This window comes from Cryptomeria japonica, chromosome 10 (assembly GCF_030272615.1).
Source record: "Cryptomeria japonica chromosome 10, Sugi_1.0, whole genome shotgun sequence".
Taxonomy (NCBI): Eukaryota; Viridiplantae; Streptophyta; class Pinopsida; order Cupressales; family Cupressaceae; genus Cryptomeria; species Cryptomeria japonica.
In genome coordinates this window covers 834,494,709-834,510,671 of record NC_081414.1, presented here as the reverse complement: position 1 = coordinate 834,510,671, position 15,963 = coordinate 834,494,709, and the positions used below count along the sequence as shown (strand labels likewise).

General features: G+C 36.3%; 1 protein-coding gene across 1 annotated transcript in view; it reads left to right on the top strand.

Moving 5' to 3' along the window:
• LOC131046284 (uncharacterized) overlaps window positions 1-15,292 on the top strand; it is a 30,202-nt gene extending 14,910 nt beyond the window's left edge. Inside the window, exon 5 of the mRNA XM_059212935.1 lies at window positions 15,181-15,292. Coding sequence (XP_059068918.1) covers window positions 15,181-15,292 — 112 coding nt within the window. The remainder of the gene's footprint in view (window positions 1-15,180) is intronic.
• The last annotated feature ends 671 nt before the right edge of the window (window positions 15,293-15,963 follow it).

Sequence of the window (15,963 nt, the reverse complement as noted above, 5' to 3'; positions counted from 1 at the left end):
TTATATAGTAGATTTCTCTTTCCTTTCCTTGATCGTCATGTTGTGTCAACAAGGCTCCCAAAGATGAGTTTGTTGTTGATATATAGAGTAATAGGGGCTTTCCTTCAAAAGGTGAAACTAATACTAGAGTATTCAAAAGATAATCTTTTAAAGCTTGAAAATCTTCTTGGCACTATTCTGTCCATTTGAAGGTGACTCCTTTTCTGAGTAAATACTGAAATGGATGACACTTATCTGCTAACTGTGCTATGAACCTTCTTATAGACTACAGTCTTCCTTGTAAACCTCTTAATTGATTGAGTGTTGATGGAGGTTGCATATCCATGATTGCTTTGGCCTTAATGGGTCTACTTCAATTCCTCTATTAGAAACGATACAGCCTAAAATTTTGCCATCTATTATGCCAAACACACACTTTTTTGGGTTTAATCTGACATTGTATTGTTCTAATCGATCAAATATATTTGCAAGGACTTCAAGGTGACCTTCTCTTGTCTATGATTTAGCCAATAGATCATCTGCATAGTCTTCCATGATATTATGGATCATGTCATGAAATAATATTGTCATGGCCCTTTATAATGTTGCTCTTGCATTCTTAAGACCAAATGGCATGATGTTCCAACAATATGTTCCCCATGGATAGGTAAATTTTGTCTTGTGTTGATCTTTTGGTGCAATCGTGATCTGGTTTTATCCCGAGAAACCATCCATTAATGAAAGCATTTCATTTCTAGCAGTTGAATTAACTATCATGTCTATATTAGGTAATAGGAAATCATCCTTAGGACAAGCTTTGTTCAAATCTCAGAAGTCTGCGTAGACTCTTATGCCCCCAATGGGTTTAGTCACATGTACCAAATTAGATATCCATTCTTCATAGTCAATAGGTCTAATGAAGCCCACATCCAGAAGCTTTTGAAGCTTTATTTTAACCAATAATGCAATCTGTGGATGCATCTTTCTTAGCTTTGGTTTGTATGGTTTGGTTCTTGGTAGCAATGGAAAATGATGTAATACCAATTCTGGATCTAGGCCTGACATATTTTCATAGGACCAAGCAAAATTGATTGGACATTGTTCGAAGAACTGTATGAATCTGTCCTTTTCATGCTAGTTTAATGATTTTGCTAGGTGGACATTATGTACAACTTACCCTTCTGCTATATTCAGTTCTTCAGTTTCTTCCATGAGTAATTTTGAATTCTCTTGTTCGATAGGGAGGTTATCTAACTTGTTCTTTCCATTGCGATCATTTTCATCTATATCTTCTTTAATAGAGGCAATTGCCTCTCCAAAGTATGTTGTTCTATCCAAGCATATAGAAAATCCTACCTTATGATCACCATGTGGAAACCTTTCTCTGACACCCAGGAATTCTGCAATAGCTTCATCATTCTCAAACCAATCTAGAGTTGCTTTTCCTTCTCGCCCCCAATCAATCAAATGTGAGTGTATAAGGGGTAAGTCATTACTTCCTTCTGTTGTAAAAGATCCTGATAACATGCATACCTGGTCATTTGAGTGACTTGATATATTTTCATCATCAAGAGTTGATTGGTGATCTTCTACCATTTCTATTGCTTGTGGGCTATCATCATGATCAGATAGGAATTCATAGTCATGAGAATCTGTCACACTTTCTATTTATGTTTCACCTTCTGAGGCTGTATCACTTTCTATACCTACCCTTTAATCCTAGTCAACCATTTATATTTTCACCTCTTAATCATATCCCTCCATTTTCTAAGATCTTCTTTATGTAAGAGGATTTTATGATCTTTATAAATCCTAATAAGCAATTTAGCAATCTGGCAATCTAGCATTGGAGTGTACTCTTTGCATTCTAGCATTCTTATTTTGCATCCATCATATTTCAAATCTCCAATAAATCATAGCTTCTTGTGTGTTCTTTTGAGAGTCATATTATTTGCATAAGATCTTGGTTTAAGGAGTGCAATGGAGTAATTTTTAGCATGCATATGTGTTTTAATTAAATTTTAGTTTGCATTGTGTGCATTTTGCAGGTACTTTATTGAGGATGTTGAAATAAATCTAGATCTTGTCCCATAAGATCTTAGATATATACTTTTCTCCATTTACATTTGGCATGTCCGGTGGGACCTTTCCCATGTTCTTTTATTGTCTTGATTTTGCTTGATAGCGGTTTTAACAGATGTGTCTTGTTTGCAGGTTTTCTTGGCTTTTTTATTTTGTTTGATGGCTTTCACTATTGGATCGGATCTGATTGGCAGTTTGAGATCTCATAAGCTAAGATCATAGAGATTAGCGTAATCTATTTTACATCGTGGTGAGATTTAACATTTTATATTACTAGTCTATGCATAAATTGGTGATCGATATGTATATCTACCCTTGCCAACATTTTTTGAATCAAATCGACATTATTGTGGCTTGGACAACCTCTTTCCTATTTGATATTGACACTGTGAAGTGGTGTCTTACACCTTGTCTATACTTCACATTTTGCATGCTGATCTGCTAAAAGCAACCTATTGTGCTTCCACGTATTGGCCAATGCTCCTACATTTGGCATTAAAAATCTGCAATTTTTTTCAAAAAGGGGCCTGCGTTTTTTAGTTTTTAAAGCCCACGTAGGGTCCACATAGGCTATTTTACAGCCCATGTGAGGCCTTTCCTAACCCATGACGTCTATTCTCGTGTGTCAAAGACCATGATTTTGAAACTACTAATAACATTTGGTGGAGGACGTTTGACGAAGGCTTGATTTTGAAACCAATTGTCTTTTCAGTATAGCAAACACTTCAATTGGTGCTCTAAAAATTAACTAGCATCTTTTTTGTATTGAGCAATAGGTTCTTTTTATTTTACCTTTTAGAGGGGTTGCCTCTCGATAAGCCCTTAAAGCCAAGTGAGAGGGAACAACCCAAGTTGTAACAGGCTGAAGCCGAGCCCTTCCAAGCCACTATAAATAAATACATTTGTGATAAAATTTGCAAGCGATGAGTGTTATATGTTGTCACAATGGCATCATGTCTCCCTTAGTACTCACGTGGCACGTAAAAACTTGTAGCTCATGTAACCTTTATAGGCTGGGAGGCCTCCTTTAATGGAGTGGAAAACACTGTTGATTATAGCCACTCGAACAGATGCCTTGACTACACCCCTTTATGTTTAGATTTTCCAAAAACCTTCTACTTGTTGATTTAGACATTGTGATATGTGCATGCCAAAGAAATCCCTCATGTGCCCTTCAACTTGAGATAATAAATTTATTGGAAGGTGATGACCTAGAAATTATAAGCTTGGTATGCTCGAAGAAGTGAGTGTCGTGGAGGGGAGACAGTGTTACCAAGTTTCTAACTATCTAGTTGAATGTGGTATTTTATTGCAAGGAGATTCAACAAGTATTGTCCTGGCCAGCCTTAAGATTGTGCTTGAATGTGTTTTTATTGTAGAATCAAACAAATATTTTGTCTATCATGTTTTTTGAGTGTGTGGAAAACAAACAAGAACATTTCGCAATCAACACCACACTTGAAATCGAAACATTTTACAAAAACCTTCGTCTAAGTTTTTGAGTATTCTTCCACATTGTAAAAACCAACATTGCAAAACAACATTTTTATTGAGATATTGAACCCGTGTTCTCGAAATAATCATTTCAAATCTCTTGGGATATCATTTTGTAGTTTTGATCTTTTTAGGTCATTGCATAGTCTCCACTTAGTCACACCTTTCATCCTTTCATATCTTACTTAGTCATACCTAGTCCTTTCATATTTAGATCATCCCATTCAATCATACATTTAGTCCTTGCATCACACCTTTTGTCCTTTGCATCCTTTAGATATTTTACCTCGTTGCATACGAGTCTTTGCATATTACTCCTTGTATATTTAGATTATCCCATTCAATCATACATTCATTCCTTGCATCACATATTTAGTCTTTGAATCCTTTAGATTGCTTCATCTGATTGCATATTCAGTCCTTGCATCCATTCATTAGTCAAACACATCTTATCCTTGCATTTAGTTCCCTCTCAAAAGGTCTTGAAACAAACATTGGTTATCAATCCTCCCGTATCACTTGAGGCACATCATCCTTGAGTTAGGGAACATTTTACCATCTTTGAGTTGGGTAGTTCTCTTAGAGTTCATCATCTCCTACTTAGCACACCCTCTCTTGATCACTTGTCCTTATGTCTATCCATCATAGCACAAGTAACACCTTGCATCACAATTTCCTTTAGACCTAGAGTTTCCTTGAATCCTTGCATTTTATCATACTAGGTTCACCATTGGTTGTTAGTCCCTCATTTAGAGCCTCGTATTATAAGTATCCTATCATATAGTTGAGTCTACATTTTTAGGGTTTGCATTCCATCTAGAGTTTCATACATTGTCCTAGGTCAAAGATCAGAACTATCATAAATCTCCATGGCTACCTTGACCCAACAAATTCAAAATATCAAGTGAGAAATATATGACATTCAAGTCCAACAAAATGAGTCAATGACTTCTTTTGAGAGATATATTTATTATAGCAAGAGTGACAAACTTCAAGGAATGCTAAAATGACTATATAAGGTGGAACAACAAGTAATTGAAAATCAAAAGCCAAATCTCAAGAAAGATCACATGACTCCTTCACCAAGAAAACACGACATTTCTTCCAAATATCCCTCAAATAGACAATTTACACCTTTGGGACAATCTATTGAGTTGTCTTTGAAAGAGCTTCTTGAGCACAATCTTATCACATTGCCTAACGCAACCCCATGAGGATGTAATTTTTTGAGTAATTATTGCACCTATCATAGACAAAACAAACATAAGACTTAAAATTGCATGGAATTAAAACATAAGATTCAAGACCTCCTTGATAATCATGTCATGAAAACTGAATATCCTAATGACTCACCTAAAGAGAAACAAGGCACTACTTCTAAGCATGATCAGAGTTATGAACCTATGTCTAGCAAGACTCCACATGTGGCCTCCATCTCTTCCACCATTCCTTCATCTCCTAAAGCTTCTCAACAACAATCCATACCATCTCCCTCAAACAATGAACCTAATGATGACACTTTTCATGTTGACCTTCAAGGGATACCTCCTACATAAATCCAAGCTAATCCCAATCTTGATACTAGTTCTTCTAATGATTTAAAAATCTCAAATCCTATGCCATCATGCACTCCAATTCCAAACATACTCACTCTAGAGAGTCACATCCAAAATGTTTCCTCATCATGCCAGAACATGAACACCTTCCAAGAACCCCCCATGCATATGCAATATCCTATCCCTTCCTTAGAAGTGGTTCCATGTAAAGAGGATAATTTGAAGAATGAAGAAACAAGTCCTATCATAAATCAAGATCAAGACACCAACACCAAGGAGGAAATAAAGGTTATAAGAGAATATCACTTCTATATCACTGATGATCGTACTCATTCCTCAAAGTTTATGCAAGGATACTTTACAATATTCTATGATAGTTTAAGGGAAAGAGATATAAGATACAACCAACACTTAATATGGTCAAACAATTGCACCGCACAATTCAAGAATGCAAGGATGTTCTACTGGTTGACTAGGATACATGTGACAAGTGGTGTGCAACATTTTTGGAATTTATTTGAGGTAGGGCATGGAAAGGGAGAGAATAATGGTGCGGGAGCATGTGTCAAAAGAGCTCTTACCAGAGAGGAATTGAAGTACGAAGGTGGTGCAATGTTAATAGATGCATAAACAATTGTGCAATGGTGTAACTCTATGATGGGACCAAGTAATGCAGGTAAGTCTATGGTTTCTAGATATTTTTGGTTAGTACGTGAATCTAACATTGAAAACTATCTAGATTGTTGTACACTTATAGGATCAAGTGACATGCATTCATTTAGAAGTTCAAATGCAGCATCACTGGTTATTTATACTAGACAAATTGCATGCTTTTGCTCTTCATGTATGCATTTTGTGTGGGATGAATATGAATCAAAAGAGTGGGTTGACCAATGGTTTTGTAGACCTTTGCAAACCCTAGATACATATCAACTTCCTAGAGCACTACAAATGAACCAGATTGAATCATCAGTGGATTTTGACCATGTATCAGACATAATTGAACCAAGTAAAGGGTTGCAATTTATTACTTGGGTAAAATCAATTTTAAGCTTAATTTATTAGTATCAACTTATGCTGATTTTGGTATTAACTTATATCCTTCTATTAAATGCAGGTCATGTATATGCAGTTATTGTGGATAACAATAATGAAGAAGGAACATATTACTTTTTGTGCCGTTGTATTGAGGCCAAAAAGAAATTGACTTCTACAGTGGTTGATGGAGAGGGTATTGAGTAACCAATAAGATCCGTTGTTGTGACAAGGACATGGCTTAAAAGGTACCATTGTTGTGCCGAGTTGTATTGAGACCTCTTAAACTCATTTATTTATCATTCATTGTATTGATTTTGGTATTAACTTATCCTTCTATAAAATGCAGGAACCCTATAAAAAATTCTAATGCCTGGTTGTTTGAGGACTTTGAGACACATAGACATATTTTTTATTACTCAAACCTTCTTGTTGTAACAAATATTCATTTGATTAAATATCATGGTAGACCTCTTAACAAGGATTTGTGGAAAGTTCATGAATCTGAACATGAGGCAATACTTGAGACACTAAGGGTTAGAGCTGATCTAGAAGGTTCACTTGATTGATTTTGGGCCATCTATAAGAATAGTTCTACAATATTGTAGAATACTTTTGACAATTTTGTATATATCTTTTGTGAAACGTTGTAACTTTTCTTTTTTGGATGTGCTCTACATGAATATGAGCTGTAATGTGCATATGTAGATGCCAAATTTTGTATATAAAAACATCAATGAGTTGTAATGTGCATATCTAGATGCTAAATTTTGTATATAAAAAAAAAGAGTTGTAATGTGCATATCTAGATGCTAAATTTTGTATAAAAAAAACAACAACGAGTTGTAATTTGCATATTTAGATGCAAAATTCTATATATATAAACAATAATGAGCTTGATCATTTATATTAGATGCCAAATTTTATATATAAAAGTACCCATGGGGCTGATTTGCAAATTTTGAGAGCCCAAATGTGTACCATTTGATTATAAATACATTTGTAATAAATTTGTACCATTTGATTATAAATACATTTGAAGGATTTTTGATGTATTGAAGGATATTCAATAAGAAACTTATCATTTATTGAACTTTTCTTGTGATTCTCACATGTAATAGCCTGATCACAACCTTAAATCTTGTTGATTCCTCTTTCATTTGGCTAGAAAACCTATTTGGAATGATTCATTGATGAGTTATCTTCCATTTGCAATTTGTTTCACTTGATTTGGTTGTACATTGAGGAAGTTTTAATAATTTTTGTCAAAACTGTTATAACCCTATCCTAAGGTAAAAAGTGAACAAGAAAATGTAATAACTTTTATATTTATGGTCTAATAAGCCCACCAATGGGGAAAAAATGACCCTGTAGGTTCGAAAGACTCATCCATAAGTGCCACGGTATCCAAGTTACACAACGTCAAAGTTTGACCTTTTTTCCACTTTGAGCGCTCAAGGGAAAGCATCGCTATGAGGTGGCTCAAAATGATCGAACCTCTTAGGGAGTGAGACAAGGGAACATCTAGCATAAAATTGGCCACCCAGACATGCTCGCTCTGATGGTTCATTCCCACGACAAGCAGAATGAAAGATGCACTATTCTGCCACGTTTCATTGACGGTTTTTGACAATTTTTGATGTGCCATAAAAAATCTCACCACAAGAAAATGAAATCAAGTTGTCCGAAACTGAGAGAGGTTTTTTTACACAGTGACAACATGACTCCATATGATCAAATGACTCATCCATAAGTGCCATGGTCTTTGAGTTACATGAAATCAAAGTTTGACCTTTTTTCCCACTTTGAGCACTCAAGGGAAAGTATTGTTATGAGGTGGCTCAGAATGATCGAATGTCTTGCAGAGAGAGACAGGGAGAACCTAGTGTAAAACTAACCACTTGGATGCGCTCGTGTTGATGGTTCATTCCCATGATGAGTAGAATGAAATATGCACTATTCGGCCACCTTTCACTGACGATTTTTGATGTGACAAAAAAAATATCACCACAAGAAAATAGAATTGGGTTGTCTGAAATTGAGATAGGATTTTTTAGGTACTGACAACATGACCTCGTAGGTTTGAATGGCTTGTCCATAAGTGCCACGGTCTCTGAGTTACGCGACGTCAAAGTTTGATCTTTTTTCCCACTTTGAGCACTCAAGAGAAAGCATCGCTACGAGGTGGCTCAGAACAATCAAACAACTTAGGGAGAAATACAAGGGAACACCTAGTGTAAAACCAGCCACCCAGATGTGGTCGCACTAATGGTTTGTTCCCACGATGAGAAGAACGAAAGATGCACTATTCTACCACCTTTCACTAACAAGTTTTGATGCGACAAAACAAATATCACCACAAGAAAACAGAATCAAGTTGTCCGAAACTAAGAGAATGTTTTAGGCAGAAACAACTCAATCCTATAGGTTTGAATGACTCATCCATAAGTGTCGCGGTCTCCGAGTTATGCGACGTCAAAGTTTGACCCTTTTTTCCACTTTGAGTGTTCAAGGGAAAATGTCACTATGAGGTGTTTTAGAATGATTAGATGTCTTGGGGAGTGAGACAAGGGAACACCTAGTATAAACCTGACCACTCAGATGTGCTTGCATTGACAGTTCGTTCCCATGATGAGTAGAATGAAAGATGCACTATTCTACCACCTTTCACTAATAGTTTTTTATGATTTTTGATGCGACAAAAAAATCTCACCACAAGAAAAATGGAATCAAGTTTTCTGAAACCAAGAGAGGACTTTTTAGGTAGTGAAGACATGACCCCATAGGTTTGAATGACTCATTCATAAGTGCCATGATCTCTAAGTTACATGACATCAAAGTTTGACTATTTTTCCACTTTGAGCGATCAAGGGAAAGCATCACTATGAGGTGGCTCGGAATGATCAGACCTCTTGGAGAGCGAGACAAGGGCACACCTAGCATAAACCCGGCCAACCAGACACACTCATGCTAACAATTTATTCTCACGTTGAGCAAAACAAATGATGCACTATTCTACCACCTCTCACTGATGATTTTTGATGAAATAAGAGATAATTGGTTTGATTTGATGTTAAAATGATTGCTTCAACTCTTCTTTTATAGGCGATTTGGATGAATAGGTGTGTCTCTTACCCTAAGGCCAACTTGTTATGGAATGAAATTTAAATGAAATCCTTACCTAATCTGACTCATCCTTGAATAAATTTCAAATCTGCTTTGGGCACTCAAATCTTGTCTTAATTGATTCTTGAAATGATGAACTTTTCTCCATAATATAAACTCCTGAAGTTATCTTGTTTTCTATCAACTCATGAAGTAATAAAACTCCGTTCTCCTTGTTCAATACATGAAAAATTCTCTCTGAAGCATGAGTTTATGAAATAATAAATTCACTCTAATCGCTTCATGCACGAAGTTCGTTCCTTATCTCAAACACATGAAGTAATAAAACAACGCTTTAAATCATGATACATGAAGTAGCAATTTGACTTTAAAATTTCAACTCATGAAGCTATCATTTCACTCTTAATTGTTTGAACTCGAAGTTCACTCATATCACCTTGAAGTTAAAGTTCGCTCTTATCGTCTCAAAGTTGAAGTTCTCTCATTCTTCTTTGAACACGAAGTTAAAACCTTGCTTACTCCCTTCAATTCATGAAGTAAGCACTTCACTCCTTTTCTTTAGCACACAAAGTTGATTCAACTTTACCCTCAAGATCTCTTTACCTTACTAAATCATGAACTTCACTCATATCCTCTTGAACATGAAGTTCACTCATCTCCTCTTGAAGTTGAAGTTCGCTCATCTCCTCTTGAAGTTGAAGTTCGCTCATCTCCTCTTGAAGTTTAAGTTCGCTCATCTCCTCTTGAACATGAACTTCGCTCATCTCCTCTTGAAGTTGAAGTTCGCTCATCTCCTCTTGAACATGAAGTTTTCTCATCTCCTCTCCAACATGAAATTTTCTCATTGTGCTCAAAGGTGAAGATGAAGTTCGCTCTAATGTGTTTGAAAATGAAGTTGAGACTTTACTCCTCACACTCAACTCATGAAGTAGATTCCTTCACTCCTATTCCTAAATGTATGAAGCATAACTTCGCTTCATTTTCCCAATTCATGAAGCAACAATTTTGTTCCTCCTTAGCAACCCTTGAAGTGAATGATTTCGCTTCTCTTAGGTCAAACACGAAGTAAAGAATTTCATTTGAAGCTTTTAGCTTGTAGCTCTTGAAGTTATCAACTTCGCTCATAAACACCGATTCATGAAGAAAGAAACTTCGCTCAACTCTTTTGATACCTGAAATATGCATTTTGCTCCTAGTTGCTTGAATTCGAAGTTCACTCCTAAAATCTCACACTTGAAGTTCGCTCCAAAGGTGAAGTCATGAAGTGAAAAATTGAAATCCAAGATTGATTCAGAGGTGAGGCAAATTATGAAAGAGCTAAAGATTACTTCATTTCACATTTAAATGTTCAAACTCCTACTTACTTTCATCAATCTTCAAAAGGACTCAAAGAAAATTTACTCAATCAAAATACACAATATGAGCATTATCGGTGTCGGTACTTGGGTATGTGGGGGAGAAGGGGAGAGAGGGAGATTGGGAAAATGTGTGTGTGTGTGTGTGTGTGTGTGAGAGAGAGAGAGAGAGAGAGAGAGAGAGAGAGAGAGAGAGAGAGAGAGAGAGAGAGAGAGAGAGAGAGAGAGAGAGAGAGAGAGAGAGAGAGAGAGAGAGAGAGAGAGAGAGATGTGCTATGGTCATAGGCTGCAAAGTCATAGATGAATTAGTTACAATCATTTCCTATATCTATGGTAAGTGATCCAAAAGGAGTTAACAAGAGGGTTTCAACTCCGTTGTGCATTTAGTGAAAAGGAGTTGATCAAAGATAGACATACCTTTTCCCTTTGTCATGTTGGATCCCATATTATACGTGTAGGACTTCTAATAGAATGGAATGGTAGAACATCAGTAGGAAGTTTGGAAGGGGGTTGTAATAGGTCAAAGACAATTATACAAGTTAATAACCCAAAGTTGTTGACAAACTAGATAGAAAAAATATTTTTAACATATGTAGAACAAATTCACACCAAAGCCTAGTATAGTTCTCTTGTAACCTTAGGAGGCATAGTCGAATCTGATGCAACTATTATCATTTCTTGTATGAAAAATAATAACATATAATATTTACATAAAAGGATTTAGTTATTTCAAACAAGCAAGAATGCAATCCAAAGTGAATATGAAAATATCACCTCTTCCCTCTGCTGAACCGCATCGACATCAGGTTCATTCATTAACTCCGTAAACCCCATATGTTTTTGTATATAGAACAAATAAATTAAGTGCATTTATCAATATCTACATATACATGTTTAATCATAATACATTTCAGCAAATGAATTTAAATTCTACTGAATTACCTTCTGTCATTTGGGTGTCTAGGAGGATATCTTTTTCTTCCTTAGAGTGCTATAGGATGGCTTTCTCACATGAGATGTCCTCGAGGTAGGTGGGTAAACCAACAAGAAAAAATAATATAAGGGAAAAGAGAATGTATATAATATATCACCTAAGTAAAAAATATATAAATTTAAATGGTACCACATAGCTATCTAGGGCAAAGTCAATGGCTGAAAGCATGATATCATCAAGTTGGGACATCTCAACCCCTAATAAGCCCTATAAAACACCAAGTAGTGATACACATATATTAACAAAAGATATTTTGAAACCAATGTATTATTATATTTTTAACAAATTTATAAATCTTTAACTCTGGTGGTGAAACTACTTGTGACCATGGAGTCGACTGAAAAGTATGTGGTGTACTCCCACCACCTACTGCACCCTGCAATAAATTTTATTTATGTCACTTTAAATTGTTCTAAAAATAAAAATTCATTTCTTTTTATAAGATTTAGTCACTTAATTGATAACATGTCATAAACAAAATTAAATGCACCTTTGTCTGATAGCGAGGGAACATTATACTCATCAATTCATTGGTGAGGGCCACATCCTTTGTAGTGGAAGCATGACATCTACTCCCGCAACATGTACATGAATAAGATGTCGAACCGTCCTTATCTGCGTCAATGTCTACACCAAAATATACACCCTGGCAGGTGGCACACATATGCTGAATGGGCTGGCCCATGTCAAATGATGCATGAGGTGACACTGATGAAGGAGGTGCCACAAGTGCTGGTAGAGCCTTTGCTCTGACCAATTGTGTACCATGTTGAACAATGACATCAGTCAATGATGTAGCTTCCTTAAGAGTCTTTAACTCCATAGACTCCTTCAAGGATATAGGGACAGTGACATGAACCATGGGTTTAGGAGTTGTACGCCTCCTATGCTGTGGATGTACCACCCTATGGGCCCCAAGTCCATCTTGTGCAGAGCCTCTCCCTCTACCCTGAAATTGCCGAATGTCAAAGTAATTTGACTTATCACCGAGGATAAACTCACAATACAACTTTTTAAGAAAATATAGAGGCACCTCCCAATTATTACAAGGTAGTTGGTCAAAGACCGTATACCGCCTATCCCAAAAAGCTTCTTTCAGCCTAGCATGAACACACCAATGTATAGCAAACCGAGTCATATTTAGTTCTTTTTTGTTACTGGTAGTATGATCAATGAAAAGAGCACATATGTCAACTTTAAGTATGCCCTTTTTTCACTTGATCATATGACAACCCATCCACATAAAATGTTTAACATCTATCCCTCCATGAACCCCATTTTGTAACCTCCCTAGATACCTCATTTTAACTATTGGCCATTGTTTCTAGCATTATGGTGAGGGTTAATTTTGGCCTTTTGGAGGAATTCATTATGTGTTGCATTGATGTTTGTCATTGATGGCAACACTAGCTACTTTGGCTATTTACTAGTATCCGACTGGCCTCGGTAGGTTGTTTGGTTTCTGGTTGGATTGGATCATCATGATTCAGTATGCTCTGATATGTTTGGGTTATGGAATTATCTTATTCATGCTACTCAGATTCATGTTCAGTCAGTTGGTCTTGATCTGGTGATCAGATGTTTTCATGTATGCTAGTAAGCTTGGCTTGTCATTTCGGTGAGGGTTTCACCGACAAAGATTTATTGAAGATATTTGATGTTATGCATAAGTGGTGTTGGTGTGACTTCTAGTAGAGATTCGGGATGCTGATGGTGATCATGTTCAAGACTTAGTTGATTGGGATCATTGCTCTAGCATGTGTGGACCTAAATTGGGTCCTGGTTTATCTAGGTTATGGGCCGATATCTGTAACGTGCTGAAGGATGTTCCTGATGCGTTACTGGCAGGATTTAAGGATTGGTTTACATTGTTTTCGAGATAAGATGACTTGGTTGATCATTTGATTATGGGTTTATGTTATGAATTTATTGTATTATCTTGTAGGTGGCCGACCTAATTGTTTAGGTCCCAGGTTGGTATAAATATATGTAAGATCTCATTGTAGATCATATGGCATGGAATATGATGTAAGAGATATGGATATGTAATAGGAGCGAATAATGTAATAATCATTCAAGAAGAAGTTTTGGTCGATCATTGGAGATCGAATTGGAAGAGGTTTTTGGCCTTCGGTATTGAGCTTAACTGGAACTATACTCAGGCATAGGAGATGTTATTCTTGCAGTTCAATCTTCATTCCAGATTGTTGTTCAATGCTTTATGTAGTCAGTGAGACTACTTTTGTGATGAGCAGTGTGCTCTAGGCTATTGTCCTTCCTGCAAGTGCAGGCCCCTTATTGTAATATTTATTCATCTAATCAGTGGATAGATATTGTGGGTCTCCAATCCCACCATGGTTTTTCCTCTTTGAGTTTTTCCACGTATAAATCTATGGTGTTATGGTGTTCATCTTTGTGGTTGCATTGTTGCTTATTGTTATATGATTTTATGTTTACCGGTTTCTAAGTTGTTGTATTAGTAAGGTTAAAATTCTCCATTCTGGTAGAGCACTAATTCACCCCCCCTCTCAGTGTTCTTGGTTTCCAACTATTGGTATCAAAGCCTGGTGCCTCAGAGGAAGTTTAACAACTTGAGGAAGATCCCATTTTTGGAATATATGGAGATTTGTTTAAGGAAGGAACTTCAAGTAGCTCTTGAAGACTATGATGTTGAAAGGTTGAGGAACATGAAGTTGCAAGATGGGTTGAGATCTACAAAGGAATTTATTTTTACTCTGCAGGAGAGGTTGTCACCTGCCCAAGCTAGGAGGATGGAACTTTTACAAAATCAAGATGATGAAGAGAAGGATGCCCTTAAGGAACAATGTTAGAAGTTGAGTAAGGAGAATATGGTTATGAGGAATGAAATGCAAGCCCTAACTATGAGGATGTCAAAGGAGATTGAGGACCGGAAGAAGAAGGAAAATAATCTTTCTATATCTCTGAAGGATAGATCTGAGGAATGCATTAGGTTGGTTCATGAGAATGATGTGTTGAGAACTGAATTGGTGCAATCATAGAACAATAAGCAAGAATTGGAAAGAATGGTAATAGTCCTTAGAGGAGATCTAGATGCTGCAAATGAATACAAAGATAAGTTCAAGGTTAGTTCTGCTAAGCTTGATGAATTATTGAAGGATCAGAGGGATGCCAAAGACAATAGTGGTCTTGGATTTGAGCATGGAGAGAGCTCCAGTACTACAAATCAAGATCAGAAGGTCAACCAGAATCAAAGGACATCGGTAAAGCAAATCAATGCACACAAATTTAGTGGTAGATTCTTTCTTTGTAATAAATTTGGTCATACGGAAAGTCACTATAGAAATAGAGAAAATCAAAATATTAATGCAGTTCCCGATCAGTATTCAAATTGTAAGAAGTATGGTCATAGGACAAAAGATTATAGAATGAATGTGAAATGTCATGCATGTGGAAGGTTTGGACATATGGCTAATCAATGCAGGTCAAAGAATGGTCAAGGTTACAATAAGGCAATTCTGAAGAATAATGTGACATGTTATGCATGCAACAAAGTGGGACATATTGCTAAATTTTGCAGAAGCAAGAACCCACAGACAGGAAGTGATGAGAAGGGAAAGCAGAAGATTGATGACATTCAGAAGGAGCATGAGGATAAGTGGGTTATGAAGTCTGAGGCTCAACTGACATAATTAATTGCCCCATATGTTTATTTGGCTAAAGGGTATAATCTGGTTACTCAACCGACAGAGTAGAATGTTCCTACATCGATAAGAAACTTATTCAGTAACTAAGGCATTCACCTTAGGGGGAGGAAAGTTGATGACAGATCTTGGATTGTCCCTGGTAGTGGTCTGAAATCCTATTTAAGATCTTTGGAGAATTCAATTTGGAGGTTAAACGACAAAGATTTGTTGGATCTTGGATCTAGTTTGGTTTACCGGTAAGTCATTTTATGAGTTATGGTTTGGTCATACATCTATAGTTAAGTATTTCAGAATCTTTGGTAGTAAATGTTATATCAGGAGAGATGATTTTATTGGCCTGTTTGATCCTAGATGTGATGAAGGAATATTTATTGGTTATTCTAATGAAAGCAAAGCATACAGATGTTATAACAAGAGATTGTAGATAATTATGGAAAGTGCTAATGGAAAGGTGGATGAGTGGTATAGAGGTCAAATCAAAGTTTATGAGCAAGAACCAATAGTAAAAATGGTCTTAACTAAACTGGTAACACCTTTACCGGAACAAAATGTTGAACCAGTTACTCTGGCAGTATCAAAAAATTCAATAGTAACTGAAGAACCGGGAAGAGGAACAGAGAGTCAGAAGACTCCTAGGTATGTAAGGTTGAATCATT